At 40.7% G+C, this 22,490-nt stretch overlaps 1 protein-coding gene across 3 annotated transcripts in view; it reads left to right on the forward strand.

The window, feature by feature from the left end:
* The window catches only part of adam10a (ADAM metallopeptidase domain 10a), a 109,379-nt gene that overhangs the window by 24,088 nt on the left and 62,801 nt on the right, over nucleotides 1–22,490 (forward strand). For all 3 annotated transcript variants that reach the window (XM_021607380.2, XM_036980804.1, XM_036980803.1), the window contains one exon: nucleotides 13,241–13,391. In XM_021607380.2, the coding sequence (XP_021463055.2) occupies nucleotides 13,241–13,391 (151 nt within the window). The remainder of the gene's footprint in view (nucleotides 1–13,240; nucleotides 13,392–22,490) is intronic.

The following is a 22,490-nucleotide window of genomic DNA, read 5'->3' on the forward strand; positions in this document are numbered from 1 at the left end:
TTGCATGTTAATAGGCTGTGTGGGACAATGCATAGGAAATGTCATGCCAATGTATGGGGGTTGATGGAGGCAATCTGAGCATGCTCTGTTTTGTTTTCATACAAGCCCCTCTGTTTCCTGATTTGATTAATCTTCTAACCTTGTGAGAACTCACATTAATAAGCCCACCAGCTCATGTGTTTCTGTCCGTCAGTGTTCCACGGTCTAGATTGCCCACTTTCATTAGTCTATTTGTTGGGGGAGGGTGAAGAAAAGTTTAGTGTAAATCTCAAAATATTTTCTCCCGGACTCGTTCATAAACATGTCATGGCAGGCTGGGTGTGACCCTGCTTGTTGAATAGTTTACTCCTACACACTGGGGCCACCATGACAATAGTCTGTCTTTGTATCTGTCTGTGGGACCATTACCCCAGCAGCACTGTATGAGCTCCTTTCTTTAGGTATTTATTCCCAGAGCTGTGAAGCACGGAGTGTCCCCTTCATATCAAACACGGCATTAGCTGATGACCATACATTTCTTAACTTCTTTGGGGTATTGGGTAGCTTAGATGGAAAAACGTGCCCAAATTAAGCTGCCTGCTACTCAGCCGTAAAAGCTAGACTATGTATATAATTAGTAAATTTGGATAGAAAACACTCTGAAGTTTCTAAAACTGTTTGAATGATGTCTGAGTATAACAGAACTCATATGGCAGGCAAAAACCTGAGAAAAAATCCAACCAGGACGTGGGAAATCTGAGGTTTGTAGTTTTTCAACTCAGCCCCCATTGAAGATACAGGGTGATATTAGTTATATTTCACTTCCCAAGGCTTCCACTAGATGTCAACAGTATTTAGAACCTGTTTTGAGGATTCTACTCTAAAGGAGGGGCTCATAAGAGCTCTTTGAGTGAGTGGTCTGGCAGAGTGCCACAGCCTCTGTCTGGCGCGCTCACGTGAAAGGTAGCTACGTTCCACTTCATTTGTACAGACAAAGGAATTGTCAGGTTGGAACATTAATGAAGTTTTATTTTAAACATCCTAAAGATTGATTCTATACTTAGTTTGGCATGTTTCTACGGGCTGTAATGGAACTTTTTGAACTTTTCGTTCGGCGCGACCTGAACACGCTTTTGGATTTGTTTACCAAAGGCCCTAACAAAAGAAGATGTTTAACATTTATGGTGGAACTGGGATTCCTGGGAGTGTATTCTGATGAAGATCATCAAAGGTAAGTGAATATTTAAAATGCTATTTCTGAGTAATGTTGACTACCCAATATGGTGGGTATCTTTTTGGCTGCTTTGTTGTCTAAAGGCTGAACTCAGAATATTGCATGGTTTGCTTTCTCCGTAAAGTTTCTTTGAAATCTGACAAGGCGGTTGCATTAACTTCTTATGGCTGCAATCCCATTAACGGGAGCGATATGACAACAGCCAGTCAAAGTGTAGGGCGCCATTTTCAAAACATCAAATCTAATAATTAAAATTCCTCAAACATACATATATCTCATACCATTTTAAAGCTATTCCCGTTGTTAATCCCACCACAGTGTCCGATTTCAAATATGCTTTACAGCAAAAGCACCACAAACGATTGTTAGGTCACCACATAGCCACAGAAAAACACAGCCATTCTTTTCCCAGCCAAAGAGGAGTTTCAAAAAGCACAAATAGAGAAAATGTATCACTAACCTTTGATCTTCATCAGATGACACTAATAGGAATTCATGTTACACAATACATGTATGTTTTGTTTGATAAAGTTCATATTTATCAAAATATGAGTTTACATTGGCACGTTACATTCACTAGTTCCAAAAACATCCAGTGATTTTGCATAGCCACATCATTCAACAAAATACTCATCATAAATGTAGATGATAATACAAGTAATACACATGGAATTATAGATATACCTCTCCTTAATGCAACCGCTGTGTCTGATTTATAAAAAAAAAAACTTTACGGAATAAGCCAGCCATGCAATAATCTGAGACGACGCTCAGAAAAATTTGACACAATAGCCGCCATGTTGACGTCAACATAAACAAGAAATGACATGCTAAATATTCCCTTACCTTTGATCTACATCAGTAAGCACTCCAGGAATCCCAAGTCCACAATAAAGGTTTGTTTTGTTCGATAATGTCAAAATACCTTATTTTGTTAGCGTGTTTGGTATACATATCCAAACACTCATTCTGGTCAGCGTTACATCGGACAAAAACTTCAAAAAGTTATATTACAGGTCAAAGAAACATTTCAAACTAAGTACAGAATCAATCATTAGGATGTTTATAACATATAGCTTCAATAAAGTTCCAACCGGAGAATTCCTTCCTGTCTTCATGAGCAATGGAACGCAAGTGGGTTCCATGAGGAATAAGCGTGATCAGAAAATGGCTGCTTGATAGACACCTGATGCATTCTGCTCTCATTCACTCCCACAACACCATAGAAGTCTCATTAAAATGTATATTATTGGTTGACATCTAGTGGAACCCTTAGGCAGTCCAACATCATTAATATCTCAAGGGGATTTCATTGGGGACTCTGGTGAATACATACATACAAAGCTCAGATTTCTCACTTCCTGTTTTGATTTCAACTCAGGATTTTGCCTGCCATATGAGTTCTGTTACACTCACAGACATCATTTAAACAGTTTTAGAAACTTCAGAGTGTTTTCTATCCAATACTAATAATAATATGCATATATTAGCAACTGAGACTGAGGAGCAGGCCGTTTACTTTGGGCAACTTATTCATCCAAGCTACTCAATACTGCCCCCCCAGCCATAAGAAGTTAAGGAGGGGTTTAGCTAAAGTTCCATGTATAATAGTCGTATCTTTATCAATGTTTATTATGAGTATTTCTGTAAATTGATGTGGCTCTCTGCAATATCACCGCATGTTTTAGAACTACTGAACGTAATGCGCCAATGTAAACTCAGATTTTTTTATATAAATATGAACTTTATCAAACAACTGATGTATTGTGTAATATGAAGTCCTATGAGTGTCATCTGATGAAGATCATCAAATGTTAGTGATTAATTTTTATCTCTTTCTGCTTTTTGTGACTCCTCTTTGGTTGGAAAAAACGGCTGTGTTTTTCTGTGGCTTGGTGGTGACCTAACATAATCGTTTGGTGCTTTCGCTGTAAATCGTTTTTTAAATCAGACACTGTGGCTGGATTAATGCGAATTTTATCTTTAAAATGGTGTAAAATACTTGTATGCTTGAGGAATTTTAATTATGAGATTTTTGTTGTTTTGAATTTGGCCTGTACTTTCACTGGCTGTTGCGGGGGGGTTCCACTAGCGGAAGGTTAATGGGGTTTTAAAATAGCTTCTCAGGTAGTAGGCTAACACACCAACAGCTGTGAGAATCTCTGAAAGGAACCAGTCATCTCAGCCAATTTCTTTTGAATATGTTTTTTATATGGCGACTTCGTAGTCTACTTGCTTATGACGTTATAGACAGGTTGGTTGTTCAGCAACAAAACCAGTGCTGGGTCAACTATGGGGAAAGACAGACCAGGGTTGGCTTGGATTATTAACAGCATGTAAACTATATTTAGTCTCCAATGTTCATTGAAAACACATTTGCACAATGAGCTTGTTGTCTCTCAAATACAACGTTACAGTTTGTTTGTTAGCTAGCTAGTGAATTGTAGTCATATTAGCATAGATGTGACCTCGGTAAAAACACCTCAAAACAAGACATGGTATCAAGATAAAACTTGCTGAAAAGACCACCTTTGATTCCCACATGGCAGCTTCTTGTCATTGTTGCTAGCTTTCTGGCCATCCAGAATCACAACAACATGGCCTTCTGCCCCATTGAAGCATGCGTATTGTTTTCATGACTGTCAGCTAACCAGTATACAGCCAGCTAGCAGGTGGACTGCTTAAACAGCAACTCATTTGGCTCCTATCCTCAGGTGTGTTTGACTGTTTGTATCTGACCATTCTTTTAAAGCCTTTGTTGACGAGGAGTGGACCAATGATAAGGCTTGGTGGATATGCTGTTCTTTGTGGCGGTGATTCTCGCGCTCCAGCTGTGTGTGTGTGTGTGTGTAAGCCTGTTTAGCATGGCTACCGCGCTTCGTGGTAGAGTTGAGCCGCTGCCCTGGTGTCACTGTGAGAGCCAGTTCCTCCCTGGCCATGCTCTGTCTTCATTACCCAGAGTTGTGTGGAGGCACACTGCCAGAGCGTGCTCTTTAGCATCTCAGTGTCACAGCGCTTTAATGAAATTGATGGCCTATGTCTAAATCTGAGCCTGTCTTTATGCAGCTGAGTTCTCTCCTCTCAGGATTATGCTTTGCCTCCACAGTTCTCTCCACTGTCACACTCAGCCGTACTCTTGACTTGCAAACTGAGGGCTTCATCAGCGGAGATCTTGGAGACTGGGTTGATTTGCTCATTTACCAGGCTTGGGACTGTCTGGGAGACATTCATACCTGCCTCGGCTCTCGCCAACCTCTTGTTTTAACGTTAAGCATTTGTTTTTTCACAAAAGTGGCAACAGCTTACTTTTATTGTATTTTTAATTTTTTTTTTTACATATCCCTCCTTTTTAAGGATAATCTTTTTTTCAGCTGTTTATTCATCTAATCTCCTCAGATCTACTTCTAGTCAACAGATGCATTCTGGAGGTAGGAGGAAAATCGAATGTGGATGAAGGATTATTCTCCCCAGATGAAATGGTCTGTTGTCAATGCTCTCCCTTCATAGGGAGAGCATTGTTCCTTTGCCACACTGTTGTGCACTTAAAAAATGTTTTTGTGTTCATCTAGCAGATGTGATTTTATTTTTATTTTTTTTCTCATTTCTTGAGCCCTTTTCAAATTCAAATGTTTAAACGCTCTCAACTCTGATAGTACACAGCTGTCAGGGAAGAGGCTGTATTTTCCACTTCGGCAGGATCCTAAGAAGACCCTCAGTGTGAATGAAGTGGGATCATATTCCCACCAATGGGCAGCTCTGGAAACGCCAGACTGGATACACACAGTCTAGCCCTACTGTCCGGACTGACTAGTGAGAGTTTGACCATTTGCCCAGTGTTGCCAAGCTCTCTGGGCAGAGGACTATTCTCAGCTAGCATCAGCCAGTATAGTAGACAGTCTCAATAAGGCTCTAACACTGCAACCAGCCAGCATGGCATCAGTCAGCCAACAGCTGAGCTACATATGCGCAGGAGCGAGTGTGCTGTCACTATGGGACTAGCTTTAATTTGAACCTGAAAAAGAACTGAATGAATAAGTGATGGCTGCTTCCATCTTGTGCTGATTGCTAAAAGTGTGACCGTTGCATCTAAAAGCTCTTTAAAAGCCTCCTGTTTCTACATTAATGTCCCCTCACTCTCTTGTAATGTAACAGGGTACCACACAGTGACAGACGCCCAGGAGAGAGAGCGTAGTCTCGTGTGGAATTGCGATGCATGTCAGTGTCCCACTCTTAATGAGCAGCGTTTATCCCCTAGTCAGAACTAGATAAGTGGAGAGTTTTATCACAGCCGAGCAGGTGGAAGCAGGGGCCGCGCCGCTGCTGCCTCCGGGAGAGCACTCCATCTAACGCTGCTGATGACTACAAAGTTTTTAGTGATTTCTCCTTTCTTTACTCTGTGCAGGATTGCTTTGCGCAAACTGTTAAGGAGTTTTCCTCATTCATTTCAACCACAATCACTGTAAGGAGAATTCTAAAGAACTGGAAACATCTAGCTTCTGATCTAGGCTATATGCCTATAGGCTAAACATACACATAGGTAGTACAACTGTTGGAGTGCACCAGGTCTTTGCCATGCCTTATGAGCAACCTTGACAATCTAGAAAGTAAACTCCCTTAGCTCAGAGTGGTTGATGGCTTTTTGGTCTAATGGTATGGTTCACTCTGGGGCTGTCCTTGACTTAAAAAAAAACCTGTGAGAAATGAACTTGAAATGGGCCATGTTGCTCAGGAGGTAAAAGAGAAGTCGGATGGGTGGAATAAATGTGACTAGTTGTTGAAAATACTGGAGATCAAGAAAAAGAAGGTAAGGAGCAAGTGCTACGTGCATGTTAATATGTGCCAAACAGGTGCTGTCTAGATGACTATAATATCTGTGAATGTTTGGAACAATGTAAACAAAATAAATGTGTTCGAGTCATTATTATAATTTCTTTTTTTAAGCCTTTATTACAGCAGTCGACTAAATTGGGTCAGCCGTACTCTGGAGTGTGGCGTACTGATGACCAGGTTTTGATAGCAGTCGGTTAGTAATGGTGGTACTCCTCAGCTTTATTGAAAAGTATGTAAGCCTTTTTCATGTCTTAGTCGTGACAGACTTTCAGCATGCTTATAGAGAAGACCACTCAACATGTACTGCACTGACACAAATGATTGGTGGAAATAAATTGATAAGATTGTCAAATCAAATTTTATTGGTCACATACTAGAGGTCGACCGATTAATCGTAGTGGCCGTTTTAATTAGGGCCGATTTCAAGTTTTCATAACAATCGGAAATCGACATCTTTGGGCGCCGATTTTGCCGATATTTTTTAAATTATTTGTTTTATTTGTTTTTATATACCTTTTAACTAGGCAAGTCAGTTAAGAACACATTCTTATATTCAATGACGGCCTAGGAACGGTGGGTTAACTGCCTTGTTCAGGGGCAGAACGACAGATTTTCATCTTGTCAGCTCAGTGATGCAATCTTGCAACCTTACAGTTAACTAGTCCAACGCTCTAACCACCTGCCTCTCATTGCACTCCACGAGGAGCCTGCCTGTAACGCGAATGCAGTAGAAGCCAAGGTACGTTGCTAGCTAGCATTAAACTTATCTTATTAAAAACAATCATAATCACTAGTTATAACCACACATGGTTGATTTGATAAACCACACTAGTTTATCTAGCGTGTCCTGCGTTGCATATAATCGATGCAACGCTGGGGGATGATTTAACAAAAGCGCATTTGCGAAAAAAGCACCATCGTTGGATGACTGTACCTAACCATAAACACCAATGCCTTTCTTAAAATCAATACACAGAACTATATATTTTTAAACCTGCATATTTAGCTAAAATAAATCCAGGTTAGCAGGCAATATTAACCAGGTGAAATTGTGTCATTTCTCTTGCGTTTATTGCACGCAGAATCAGTGGCTGGCATTGCGAACTAATTTGCCAGAATTTTACGTAATTATGACATAACAAGAATATTTTGACTTAACCTTTCTGATCTCCCCATCCCGGATCCGGGTTCGTGAATACAGACTCAAGCTCATTACCATAACGCAACGTTAACTATTCATGAAAATCGCAAATCAAATGAAATAAATATGCTAGCTCTCAAGCTTAGCCTTTTGTTAACAACACTGTCATCTCAGATTTTCAAAATATGCTTCTCAACCATTGCAAAACAATCATTTGTGTAACAGTATTGATGGCTAACGTAGCATTTAGCATTAGCATTCAGCTGGCAACATTTACACAAAAAAACAGAAAAGCATTCAAAAAAATCATTTACCTTTGAAGAACTTCAGATGTTTTCATTGAGGAGACTCTCAGATAGCAAATGTTCAGTTTTTCCTGAAAGATTATTTGTTTAGGACAAATCGCTCCGTTTTCTGCGTCACGTTTAGCTATGAAAAAACCCCTGTATCCAGGATTGTGTAAATCTATCAGCAAGCTCATTAGCATAACACAACGTTAACTATTTATGAAAATCGCAAATGAAATAAATATGCCATCTCTCAAGCTTAGCCTTTTGTTAACAACACTGTCATCTCAGATTTTCAAAATATGCTTCTCAACCATAGGAAAACAATCATTTGTGTAAAAGTAGCTAGCTAGAGTTAGCATTTCGCGTTAGCATTTAGCGTTAGCATTAGCGTTAGCATCCAGCACGCAACATTAACAAAAACATAAAAGCCTTCAAATAAAATCATTTACCTTTGAAGAACTTCTGATGTTTTCAATGAGGATACTCTCAGTTAGATAGCAGATGCTCAGTTTTTCCAAAAAGATTCCTTGTGTATTAGAAATAGCTCCGTTTTATACATCACATTTGGCTACCAAAAAAAATCCATAAATTCAGTCCTCAAAACGCAAACTTTTTTCCAAATTAACTCCATAATATCGACTGAAAACATGGCAGACGTTGTTTAGAATCAATCCTCAAGGTGTTTTTCACATATCTCTTCATTGATACATCGTTCTTGGAAACATGGTTTCTCTCCTGAATCCCAGGAGAAAATGCCTGCACCTGAAGATTACGCACAAATTTAGACAAAGGACACCGGGCGGACCTCTGGAAAATGTAGTCTCTTATGGCCAATCTTCCAATGATATGCCTACAAATACGTCACAATGCTGCTAAGACCTTGGGCGAACGACAGAAAGTGTAGGCTCATTCGTTGCGCAATCACAGCCATATAAGGAGAGAATGGAAAACAGAGCTTCAGAAATTCTGCTAATTCCTGGGTGATGCATCATCTTGGTTTCGCCTGTAGAATGAGTTCTGGGGCACTTACAGACAAAATCTTTGCAGATTCTGAAACTTCAGAGTGTTTTCTTTCCAAAACTGTCAAGAATATGCATAGTCGAGCATCTTTTCGTGACAAAATATCGCGCTTAAAACGGGAACGTTTTTTATCCAAAAATGAAATAGCGCCCCTAGAGCTCTAACTGGTTAAGGATGCCACCCATTAGATGAAATACCGAACGGTTCCGTATGTATGTATTTATTTATTTATTTATTTATTTATTTTTACCTTTATTTAACTAGGCAAGTCAGTTAAGAACAAATTCTTATTTTCAATGACGGCCTATGAACGGTGGGTTAACTGCCTTGTTCAGGGGCAGAACGACAGTTTTGTACCTTGTCAGCTCGGGAGTTTGAACTTCCAACCTTCCGGTTACTAGTCCAACACTCTAACCACTAGGCTACCCTGCCGCCCCTGAAATAATAAAAGTTTTGTTTTCGAAATGATAATTTTCGGATTCGACCATATTAATGACCTACGGCTCGTATTTCTGTGTGTTATTATGTTATAATTAAGTCTATGATTTGATGTAGCAGTCTGACTGAGCGATGGTAGGCAGCAGCAGGCTCGTAAGCATTCATTCAAACAGCACTTTTGTGCGTTTTGCCAGCAGCTCTTCGCAAGCACAGCGCTGTTTATGACTTCAAGCCTATCAGCCTAATGGCTGGTGTAACCAATGTGAAATGGCTAGCTAGGTAGCTGGGTGTGAGCTAATAGCGTTTCAAACATCACTCGCTCTGAGACTTGGAGTAGTTATTCCCCTTGCGCTGCATGGGTAACGCTGCTTCGCATGTGGCTGTTGTCGATGTGTTCCTGGTTCGAGCCCAGGTAGGGGCGAGGAGAGGGACGGAAGCTATACTGTTACACTGGCAATACTAAAGTGCCTATAAGAACTAGAGGTCGACCGATTATGATTTTTCAACGCTGATACCAATTTATTGGCGGACCAAAAAAGCCGATACCGATTTAATCGGCCATTTTATTTAAAAAAAAAAGGTATTTATTTGTAATAATGACAATTACAACAATACTGAATGAACTCTTATTTTAACTTAATATAATACATCAATAAAATCAATTTAGCCTCAAGTAAATAATGAAACGTTCAATTTGGTTTAAATAATGCAAAAACAAAGTGTTAATCGGCAAATCAGTGCCCAAAAATACCGATTTCCGATTGTTATGAAAACTTGAAATCGGCCCTAATTAATCGCCCATTCCGATTAATCGGTCAACCTCTAAGAACATCCAATAGTCAAAGGTATATGGAATACAAATAGTATAGAGAGAAATAGTCCTATAAATACTAAATTAACTACAACCTAAAACCTCTTTCCTTGGAATATTGAAGTCTCATGTTAAAATGGAACCACCCACTTTCATATGTTCTCATGTTCTGAGCAAGGAACTTAAACGTTAGCTTTTTTACATGGCACATATTGCACTTTTACTTCTCCAACACTTTGTTTTTGCATTATTTAAACCAACTTGAACATGTTTCATTATTTATTTGAGGCTAAATAGATTTTTATTGATGTATTATATTAAGTTAAAAATAAGTGTTCATTCAGTATTGTTGTAATTGTCATTATTACAAATAAATAAATAAAAATCGGCCGATTAATCAGTATCGTCTTTTTTGGTCCTCCAATAATCGACCTCTAGTCCCTATGATGGGAAGGGGAGTGGGGATATCATTGGCAGCACACTGCAGTCTTGTGCTTGTGGAAGGTGTTTTTACCCCCAGCATTAACACTGTAAATATCTAATACACCCTCAAAGAATGCATTCAAAATGTGTTTGCGGTAGCCAATTGTTTCAATTGATTGTTTTTACTATTGCTGCAGCAGTTTTAGATGGGATGGGAAAAGTGAATATAGCAAATATTTAGCTGAAAGTAACAATTGGGTCTCTGTAGTATATTGTGGGTGTCCTTCACAAGTGAAGCTATTCTTAGTCCCAAAAACAGTGCTTGAGGAAGTAACCTCTTTATCCAAGGAAGGATGAAATGGAAAACACGCTCATGCCTACATGTTAAAGTGTAGGTGATAGGCTGTAGCCAATGCACATAGGCTGTCATGTCCAGACCAATACTGACATTGAAAAATGTAGCCAAATTTTAATGACTTAATTGTGTGTGTGTGCTAAACGCCAGTCATGTTTGGCAAATATAATATAGGATCATTAATAATATCTATTGGCTTGATTCTGTTGACATACTTCATATAGGAGAGAAGTGACAGTGCTTGTTGCACACTGCAACATCACCCACCTTGCAATTTTCTATGGACGCAGTCAACATTTTGTAACTATTTTACCATAAATTTATTGTTTCAAATCTGGAAATTATTTTTTTCATTTTATGAAGCATCTCTTACTGTGTTCTGACCATAGGAGTGTTACGGGGTTTCGTTTAACACGTCCTCATGCCATTGAAACCTGTTTCTCATGTTCTCAACTTTCTTTCCTTGTCCAGCAGCCAAAGTCACAATCCTATTCATATTACCAAACCATGCTTCTTGTGTCTTTTAGATCTTAACTCTTTCTAAATTCATATTTTCATTTCTGTCATGTGAAACCGCTAGCATTTGCACTTTGAGAACGGTGTTTTCCCTCTAATTGCATTTTGGAACATTTGCGCCAATAGCCTACTGCCATGTGCGAATGGCTGCGCTTATAGTGAATGTGAAGAAATAAACTATTAGGCTATCAACATTTTTAATCTGTACCTTCTGACCTGTTGCATCAGCCTAATTTCTTTAAAAATAAATTGGGATGTATAGTGGTTGTATTAAATTGGGCTCTATCGCGTCTCAAAACGGTCCCAGAGTACGTTTTGGAATATTTTATTTATTGCACAGGACAAGCTGACCAATAGAATAGGTGAACTTTTCTACCCATGGGGGATAGTAGATTGACATAGGCTAGTGATTTTGCTGTTCTTAATTAATTCTTGTTGGCTGACGAACGGTTAATGTGAACAGTTCTTCTAACATCTTCAATATGCGCCTCGGAATTTGATAAGAGGGACGTGCGCTGCAGCATGCCTATTGTGTGTCTTCCCTAGTAGCCTACTTCGGAGCTGCAATGCCTGTGAGAAGGACCCGATCACGTGACGTTCATTGGTTAATAAGAATTGAGATATTTGAGTGAGCCATGTGAGTGAGAGGTGCTTCGGAGCGTGGTGATTAGCAGCCGGAAGAAGGGAATTTATAATCATTATATTCAGCCCAAAGGCACAACGGTCACTTTTGCAGCAACGGTTAGGGTTAGGGGCATGACGGCCACACAAGGGGGCATCGACAGCCTGATTGTCAGCAAACTTGATGATGGAGTTGGTGTCGTGTGAAGCGAACATATGAATTAGGCTATTTTTTTTATATAACAACAGCCAGTGAAAGTGCAGGGTAGTGAAAGTGCAGGGCGCCAAATTCAAACAGAAATCTCATAATTAAAATTCCTCAAACATACAAGTGTTTTTTTAAAGATCAACTTGTTAATCCCACCACAGTGTCCGATTTCAAAAAGGCTTTACGACGAAAGCACACCAAATGATTGTTAGGTCAGTACCAAGAAAAACACAGCCATTTTTCCAGCCAAAGAGAGGAGTCACAAAAAGCAGAAATAGAGAGAGAATGAATCACTAACCTTTGATTTTCATCAGATGACACTCATAGGACTTCATGTTACACAATACATGTATGCTTTGTTCGATAAAGTTCATATTTATATCCAAAAATCTCAGTTTACATTACAAACTACTCAATACTGCACGCACCCCAGCCATAAGAAGTTAAAATGCTCTGGTGATTTTTAAAATGTATTTCAAAAAAATATCCCACGAAATTTAGAGGGAAACAAAAAATCTTCTCTCTGAAGTTTGACAAATGGCAATTTTTCTGTGTTGGTGGAAGATGAGGCTGGGGATTGGATCACATCAGTGTAGAGATGCCTGGAACCCCTGCTAGGAGCCGGAAATTATGAGAATGGTGTTTGTGTCAGATAATAAAGTGGTCTGAGTCAGTAGAGTAAAGGGTGTCTAGCTAGCTGTTCTTGATGGGAATCACTCTTGGTCCCTATGATGGGAAGGGGAGTGGGGATATCATTGGCAGCACACTGCAGTCTTGTGCTTATCATCTACTCAACTTGTGGAAGGTGTTTTTTCCCCCCCAGCATTTCAACACTAAATATCTAACACACCCTCCAAAGAATGCATTCAAAATGTGTTTGCGGTAGCCAATTGTTTTAATTGATTGTTTTTACCATTGCTGCAGCAGTTTTAGATGGAAAAGTGAATGAACCAAATATTAAGCTGAAAATAACCATTGGGCCTCTATAGTTTTGTACTATCTTGTTGGCGCAGGTGTTCTTCAAAAGTGCAACTGTTTTTAGTTCCAAAAATAGTGCTTGAGGAAGTAACATCTTTATCCAAGGAAGGATGAAATGGAAAACACACACACAGTAAGTCTAAATCAATGGTGAGAATGAGAGAAATTCACACAGCCTGCTGTTGTATTATTCATAACATTCTTGTGAATCTAGGGAAGGCTAAAGCTTTCATAATGAGGAATTATGTGTCATGGTCTCGGGTTTAAAATAAGTCCTTAGACGTTTGAGGTAGTGCTGTTCTGAAGTTTTGTCACTGCACTCTATGCCGATCAGGAATGAGTTGTTTGACATTTTAATTGGCCATTAAAAGCCTGTTTTCACCTCTGTTCCTGCAGGTCAGCATGGAAACCCTCTGAACAAGTACATCCGCCACTATGAGGGCCTGTCCTACGACACCGAGGCCCTGCACAGCAACCACCAGAGAGCCAAGAGGGCCGTCTCCCACGAGGACAAGGTCCTGCAACTTGACTTCCACGCACATGGAAGGTACGTCACACTCTTTAGTCTACTGTACATTAAAAGTTCATCAGAGATCTAGCGTTAGCCTGGTTGCCAAATCTGTAGTGTTTTAGCCAACTCATCTGATTTTTTTGTTGTCATGCCATTAATTGACCAATTATTGAATGACATGACAATGTCAGTCAGAAGAGTTGGATAGAATACGAACAGATCTGGCTTCTGCTTTCCAGGTAAGTCGAGCGTCACGCCCAACTCAACAAACCTGTGTATGCTCGTAGTAAAGAACTGACCTGTGACGTGTTTTCCTGCATGATCAAAAGTTTTTTTTAAGGGAGGAATCGCCCAATGAAGTCTCTGTGTGGGGTTTTGGATTACAGGAATATTTTAACATCCTGACCGCTGGAATCTTGTGAGAAAACATTGTATTTCCCACACTGGCTGGGACATTGAGAGCAGTGTGGTAGTCTGGCTTGGCATTGTACACCAGCATGATGCAGGGATAGCCTACTGGAAGACAGAGGGTGTTCTCTGGTAACCAGGCCTAAAGTGTTATATCAGCCTGCAGCAAGCTACTACTTCTCACAGGCCCCCACCTATTCCTACCAAATGTTTAGTATTCTGTCCTAGGCTGACTCTGTGCCTGTCTGTATGTGGGATGAGTTGATGGTTATTGGGTTATTAAATCCAGCAGATTGTAGTCTCCAGCTATCTCTGACTTTGACTGATATGATCACCAAGGAGTTTTTCCAAATCACATCTCGGCAAAACACAAACCTAGAGGTTAATATGAAGAGATAGAAAAGATGTGCATACATCTAAGAGAAGGGCTGCTGTCTGGTTTTTGGTTAATCCAAAATGCTTTATTTGGGGAATGATGGCCAGGAGCTCGTCCCCCCCCCCCCCCCCCCCCCCCCCTCCTACACACACACACACACATATAATCTGCTGTTTCTATTTCAGATGGTAGATAGTCTTACTGATTTTGGGACTGGCAGTCCATGTTACCACCTGTCTCTTAACTAAGATGACCTTCACCCTCCCAACAGGGCAAAATCCTCTCTGTCCTCCTCTGACAGTTCACAAACCGACAGTACAGGACTGTGTATTTATTCTGCCAGCTCTGTCCTCCTTCTCTCCCCTTTGTCACGGGAGAGGTACTGAGTCCTGACCTTTGTGTGGATTCACTCCCAGTGAAGGGGGTATCGTCCTCTTGTGTAACGGACACCAGCAGCACCTCAGGCGGAGGCAGGCAGAGCAGACTATAGAGTAGAGGTTCTTTTGGGAGCTGCAATACAGCTAGACCAGGGGTGTCAAAGTCAAATGGACGGAGGGCCAAATAAAAAAATCAGCTACAAGACGAGGGCCGGACTGTTCGAATGTTCATTGAAAAATTTTTAAATGACGCATATAGTCTAGTGAACCTAATTGAACCTACTGAAAACCTAACAAATATATTACAATATGATCAGATAAATAAAGCAATATTTTCTTATGGCTCTGTCAGTAATCTTTAATTTTCAACAGACACAAAAGACAAATTTCCTTTATATAAATATCCCCATAACATGAACATTAAATGAAAGAAACCGGTATTCAAGGCACCATCAGTAGACTATATTTTCTATTTTAGCAAAAGTGGGCTAAATTTACTTCAAAGAAAAAACAATAATAGCAATTTTCTATCATCCACTCAACTGAAATATTTTTAAAATATAATTGGATTGAAATACAAAAAAATAAAGTGCAAAAATCTATTAATCAAAAACAACACTTTGTTTAAGGAGAAGTAACATGCAGTGAAAACAAATATTAAATTTTAACTTTTAAACTTGAACTGAGTAAAAACTCTAAATATGTGATTGCACAGTAATGTTCACTTGTTTGAGGTTGAGGGTGATACTTGGTGGTGTCCCATCTTTTCCACAAGTTCATCAATGTTCGGGGTAAGGCTCTGAGCTGAAGAAATCCTCAGAATTGAGTGGAGGTGTTCAGCAGTAAGTCGACTTCTGTGTGATGTTTTGTTCAGGTTCATCAAAGAAAACAGTTGTTCACACAGGTATGTGCTGCCAAACATAGACAACGTTTGAGCAGCCTGGATGCGCAGCTGGGGCATTGTGCCGGGGAGGAAACGGGCGAACTCCGCAGCACCCACTGCCGCATATTTTGCCCTCAGTGCATCATTGCATTGGAGGTCAATCAACTCCATTTGGAGGTTTGGTGGTGAGCTTTCCACGTCAACAGCAAATGGGTTACCGAGCAGTTCCAACCTGCTTTTTTGTGCTTCAAAGTCAGCAAATCGGCGTCGAAAGTCAGCGGCAAGCATACCTATTTTATCAGCCAACTGTGTGCTCGGGAACGCACTGGTAGAGAGCTTCTCTTTCATGGTCTGGCAGCTGGGAAAGTGGCTCAAATTTTCTTTCCGCATCTGCGTCTCCCACAGAGTCAGTTTGGTTTTAAATGCCTTCACTGTACTGTACATATCAGAGATGACACGATCCCGACCCTGCAGCTGCAAGTTTATTGCATTCAGATGACTCGTAATGTCACACAGAAAAGCCATTTCACACAGAAACATTTCGTCTCGGAGTTGTGTTGTGTCTTTCCCTTTGCTGTCCAAGAACAGACAAATCTCCTCACGAAGCTCGAAACATCTTTGAAGCACCTTTCCCTGGCTTAGCCATCGCACCTCTGTGTGATAAGGCAAATCACCATGCTCCGTTTCTAACTCCGTCAGAAATGCCTTGAACTGGCGGTGATTCAAACCTTTGGCTCTGATAAAGTTAACTGTGCGCGTGATGATGCTCATTACATGCTCCATTTTCAAGGCTTTACCGCACAACGCTTCCTGGTGTATGATACAATGATAAGCTGTCAGCTCACCTGTCGCGTTTTCCTCTTGCATCTTTTCCCGTATCTTCGCCACCAGTCCGCTCCTGTGTCCACACATCGCAGGTGCTCCGTCGGTTGTCAAACCCACGAGTTTTTCCCAAGGCAGCTCCATCTCATTTACACATCTTGACACCTCTTCATACAAATCATGCCCCGTAGTTGTGCCATGCATAGGACGTAAAGCCAAAAACTCCTCTGTCACGCTTAGGTTGGAGTCCACTCCGCGGATGAAAATTGACAACTGGGCAATGTCAGAAATGTCGGTGCTCTCATCCACAGCCAAGGAATATGCAATAAAATCTTTTCCCTTTTTCACAAGCTGCTCTTTTAGATTGATGGACAACTGGTCTACTCTCTCGGCAATGGTGTTTCTGCTCAGACTCACATTTAAAAAGAGTTGCCTTTTTTCTGGGCAAACTTCGTCACAAACTTTAATCATGCAGTTTTTGATGAAATCCCCCTCCGTAAATGGCCGGGCTGATTTAGCGATCTCTTCTGCCAAAATAAAACTGGCCTTTTGTAGCCTTTGTTCCATGTCCATATTCTTGTTTTTGTCCGCGTGTTTCGTTTCATAATGTCGTCTCAGATTATACTCTTTCAGTACCGCCACACTTTCTCCACACAGAAGACACACAGGTTTTCCAGCTACCTTCGTGAACATATACTCCGACTCCCACCTTGTTTGAAACCCCCGGTTCTCAGTATCCACCTTCCGTTTTGCCATTTTTGATGGGTATCTGAAAGTTAATTTTACTGTGATGCTGACGACTGCTGTGCCAATAAATATTGAAATGAAGCAGCCTACTGCTCGGTGCGTCACCTTTGCATTGTGGGAAATGTAGTATTGGTGCGTGTAAAAGATCTGCGGGCTGCCGGCTTGCTGCGGGCCGGTTCTAATAATAAATCAAGATCATCCCAGGGGCCGTAAAAAACCTTCTTGCGGGCCGGATGTGGCCCGCGGGCCTTGACTCTGACATATGTGAGCTAGACCTATCTGTTAAAGAGTTGTTTACAGAAACTATCTCTGCTATAGTGTTACCTACCTTCTAATCCCAAAGCTACTGGGCAGAGGACTCTTGTCACATCACATAGGCTACCATGTTTCTTCAGAAGATATGTTTTTTGTATATGTACAACATCATGTGCATGTCACTTTCCTGTCAAATGACGATATTCATGTCAGTTTTAACCCACCCCCCGGCTTAAATCACGTCAGTCCTATTCTGTTCAAGTAGACTCTAGTTTCTCTTTCATAATGGCACCATTTTATGTTTTGGAAAAAATTACTTTGGGTGATACCTAGAGGTCGATCGATTTAACCGACATGGCCGATAATTAGGGCCGATTTTCAAGTTTTCATAACAGTCGGTAATTGGCCATTTTGGACGCTGATTACATTGCATTCCACGAGGAAACTGTGTGGCAGGATGACCACCTGTTACACGAGTGCAGCAAGGAGCCGTGCTAAGTTGCTAGCTAGCGTTAAACTTATCTTATAAAAAACAATCAATCTTCACAATCACTAGTTAACTACACATGGTTGATATTACTAGGTTAACTAGCTTACATGCGCTGCATGTAATCAACACGGTGCCTGTTAATGTATCATCGAATCACAGCCTACATCGCCAAACGGGTGATGATTTAACAAAAGCACAATCGTTTTACGAATGTACCTAACCATAAATATCAATGCCTTTTCTTAAAATCAATGCACAAAAGTATATATTTTTTAACCTGCATATTTAGATAAAAGAAATTCATGTTAGCAGGCAATATTAACTTGGGAAATTGTGTCACTTTTCTTGCGTTCATTGCACGCAGATGTAACAGTATCATTTTAGACCGTCCCCTCGCCCATACCCGGGCGCGAACTAGGGACCTTCTGCACACATCAACAACTGACACCCACGAAGCATCGTTACCCATCGCTCCACAAAAGCCGCGGCCCTTGCAGAGCAAGGGGAACTACTACTTCAAGGTCTCAGAGCAAGTGACGTCACTGATTGAAACGCTATTTAGCGCCCACGCTAACTAAGCTAGCCGTTTCACATCCGTTACACAGAGTCAGTGTATATGCAACAGTTTGGGCCGCCTGGCTCGTTGCGAACTGTGTGAAGACCGTAATTAATTTGCCAGAATTTTACATAATTATGACATAACATTGAAGGTTGTGCAGTGTAACAGCAATATTTAGACTTAGGGTTGCCACCCGTTCCATCAAATACGGAACGGTTCTGTATTTCACTGAAAGAATAAACCTTTCGTTTTTGAGTTTCTGGATTTGACCATATTAATGACCAAAGGCTCGTATTTTTGTGTTTATTATAATTAAGTATTTGATTTGATATAGCAGTCTGACTGAGTGGTGGTAGGCAGCAGCAGGCTCGTAAGCATTCATTCAAACTTTACTGCGTTTGCTAGCAGCTGTTAGCAATGCTTGAAGCCCAGCGCTGTTTATCAACTCCTGAGATTAGGCTGGCAATACTAAAGTGCCTATTAGAACATCCAATAGTCAAAGGTATATGAAATACAAATGGTATAGAGAGAAATAGTCAATGCATAATTCCTATAATAACTACAACCTAAAACTTCTCAACTGGGAATATTGAAGAACTGGGAATATTGAACCACCAGCTTTCATATGTTCTGAGCAAGGAACTTAAACGTTAGCTTTTTTACATGGCACATATTGCACTGTTACTTTCTTCTCCAACACTGTGTTTTTGCATTATTTAAACCAAATTGAACATGTTTCATTATTTTTTAGATTAAATAGATTTGATTTATGTATTATATTAATTTAAAATAAGTGTTGTTGTTCAGTATTGTTGTAATTGTCATTATTACAAATATATTTAATCGGTCGACCTCTAGTGATAACACAGCTTAGTTTCTGCTATCTGTATTTCCAGCTAGCAGGTTTGTGGTCTCCCAGGAATGGTGAGATAACAGGCTGCAGCGGTCACTTCCTGGTTCAGTCTGTTTCAGAGGATCGTTTCATTCACTGCTTGTTCTGGAGATAGTCCTGCAGGTGTTCACATTGTTTCCCAGTAGCTACACCAGATGGGTGGAATGGGCTAGTATGTCAGTTAGCAGTCACAAAACACTGCCTCTGTGTAGAGCAGAGCTCATAATTACTCAGTGCCTCTGGACATGAAGGGGAACATGCAGCTTTTCTGGAGCAGGCTCGTCTTGTACACCTCCCACCCTTCGATGTGCCTCGGACGAGCTTATCACCAACCAACACTTTAAAACTTGGACACATGCACACTCTACTTGCATACATACATGCAAATGTACATCCATATACGTGCACACACAATGAAGCACACACAATCTTTCTCATTGTGTGTGATTCCAGTGTGGTTGCGTCACTGTCCCAGCTATTAGAAAAGGTTTTTCACCCTCTCTCATTCTCTCTCTCTCTCTCTCTCCTTCTCCGTGGCCTGCTGTGTGTGTGAAAGGGTGCTGCGAGACCTAAAAATAATCTATCCCAGGAGCCCTGTCATTTTTCAACACATTCCTTCCTCCTTTCTTCACCACTGTCTTCTGAAGGTTTTGTGTGGGGGACTGATCAGAATACCCCCTACTGTACTGCTTACACTCTGCGTCATGACATTATTAGCCCTATGGAAACAGCAGGAGCTGCTTGTGTGGGAGGCAGTCACAGCTAACGTTAACTTCTGCAAGCCCTTTGCTTTCTGCTGGGATGTCTTCACCAGTTTTCTGTCTCATCCTGGAGTGTAGTGTGATACATCAAGTGGTTTAAAACTTCTTAGGGCTGAGATCCCGCTAATGGGATCGATATGACAACAGCCAGTGAAAGTGTAGGGCGCCAAATTCAAAACAGACATCTCATAATTAAAATTAATCAGACATACAAGTATATCACACCATTTTAAAGATACATTTCTTGTTAATCCCACCACAGTGTCCGATTTCAAATAGGCTTTACGGCGAAAGCACCACAAACAATTGTTAGGTCAGAGCCAAGAAACAGAAAAACACAGCCATTTTTCCAGCCAAAGAGAGGAAATAATTTATTTTTTTAAAATCTGAAATAGAGAGAGAATTAATCACTAACCTTTGATGATCTTCATCAGATGACACTCATAGGACTTCATGTTACACAATACATGTATGTTTTGTTCGATAAAGTTCATATTTATATAAAAAAATCTCAGTATACATTGGTGTGTTTTCAGTAGTTCCAAAAACATCTGGTGATTTTGCAGAGAGCCACATCAATTTACAGAAATGTATACTGAAAAGTGTTATGCATGGAATTATCGAGACACTGCTCCTTAATGCAACTGCTGTGTAAGATTTCAAAAAAGCTTTACGGAAAAAGCAAACCATGCAATAATCAGAGTACGACGCTCGGAGCCCAAACAAGCCAAAAAGATATCCGCCATATTGTGCAGTCAACAGCAGTCAGAAATAACATTATAAATATTCACTTACCTTTTGATGATCTTCATCAGAATGCACTCCCAGGAATCCCAGTTCCACAAAAAATGTTTGTTTTGTTTGATAATGTCGATTATGTCCAAATAGCTACTTTTGTTAGCGTGTTTTGTAAACAAATCCAAACTCACGAAGCGCATTCACTCGGAGCAGACAATGTCAAAAAGTTCCGTTACAGTCTGTAGAAACATGTCAAACGATGTATAGAATCAATCTTTAGGATTATTTTAACATAATTTAAGATTTATGTTCCAACCGGACAATTCCTTTGTCTTCAGAAATGCAATGGAACGCGAGCTAACTCTCACTTGAACGAGCGTCACGAGCTCAAGGCATTCTGGGAGAGCCCTGACTCATTCCCCTCTCATTCTGTCCGACTTCACACTAGAAGCATCAAACAAGGTTCTAAAGACTGTTGACGTCTAGTGGAAGCATTAGGAAGTGCAACATGACCAATATCCCACTATCTTCAATAGGGAATGAGTTGGAAAAACAACCAACCTCAGATTTCCCACTTCCTGGTTGGATTTTTTTATCAGATTTTTGCCTGCCATATGAGTTCTGTTATACTCACAGACATCATTCAAACAGTTTTAGAAACTTCAGAGTTTTCTATCCAAATATACTAATAATATGCATATATTAGCAACTGGAACTGAGTAGCAGGCAGTTTACTCTGGGCACCTCTGGGCATCTTATTCATCCAAGCTACTCAATACTGCCCCCAGCCATAAGAAGTTAACAGGCCAGGTGAGTGTCTGTTGTGAAGAAAAATGATTGAGAGGATGGTGCACAACAGTACACGTCTTTATTCATTCAGCCTTTTTGGCCAGTCCATCTAACATTTCCCTGAATACCGGCATTCCAATAATAGTAGTGGAATGATTGAATGATTGGATTGGATAGTTCTGAGATATATTCAGATCTCCGTTCCAGCCGTTGAGCACCGCTTATGACTGAGAACATGTGACGTCTGAGCAAGCACACCAAGGGCGGCATTCAGCCTCCATACCCCACCCCCAATTTTTCTCTATCTAGCATGAGCTGGAGGGAGCTTCTACCAAATGTACTTAAATTGACTTATACCAGTCTGTTTCTTTTCACATCCAGTGTGAACGAGTGCAGACTTGTGGTAGAACGGTCAATTATTCCGGAGCTTGCCAGCTGAAGAGTTCCATCAGTCACTCCTGGGCTACAATCACCTATCCGGACCCGTTTTACTGCCAATGCAGAGCCCCACCGGGCCTTCACCACTGGACTACCGACGTTATCTGCCCGAGGGAGTTATCCAACTGGCCCCTCCGTCGCGACGTTACCTGAACGCCCATCAGCGGCCAGCTAATCATTAGCTGTCTTATCTCCTGCTATCTGAATAGATCTATCGGACAATTTTTCTTGGGTTACTATAACTATATCTATTTTGCCAATTGGATTGATCCCCTCTAACCACATGGAACCCCACTAATCTACTGACGGAAACATACGAGGTGGCTAATAACAGACCTCCATCCTATGCTAGCTTGCTACCGATGGCCCGGCTAGCTGTCTGAATCGCCGTGACCCCAACCAACCTCACTGCTCACTGGACCCTTATGATCACTCGACTAAGCATGCCTCTCCTTAATGTCAATATGCCTTGTCCATTGCTGTTCTGGTTAGTGTTTATTGGCTTATTTCACTGTAGATCCTATAGCCCTGCTCATTATACCTTATCCAACCTTTCAGTTCCACCACCCACACATGCGATGACATCACCTGGTTTCAATG

This window comes from Oncorhynchus mykiss, chromosome 6, assembly GCF_013265735.2.
Source record: "Oncorhynchus mykiss isolate Arlee chromosome 6, USDA_OmykA_1.1, whole genome shotgun sequence".
Taxonomy (NCBI): domain Eukaryota; kingdom Metazoa; phylum Chordata; class Actinopteri; order Salmoniformes; family Salmonidae; genus Oncorhynchus; species Oncorhynchus mykiss.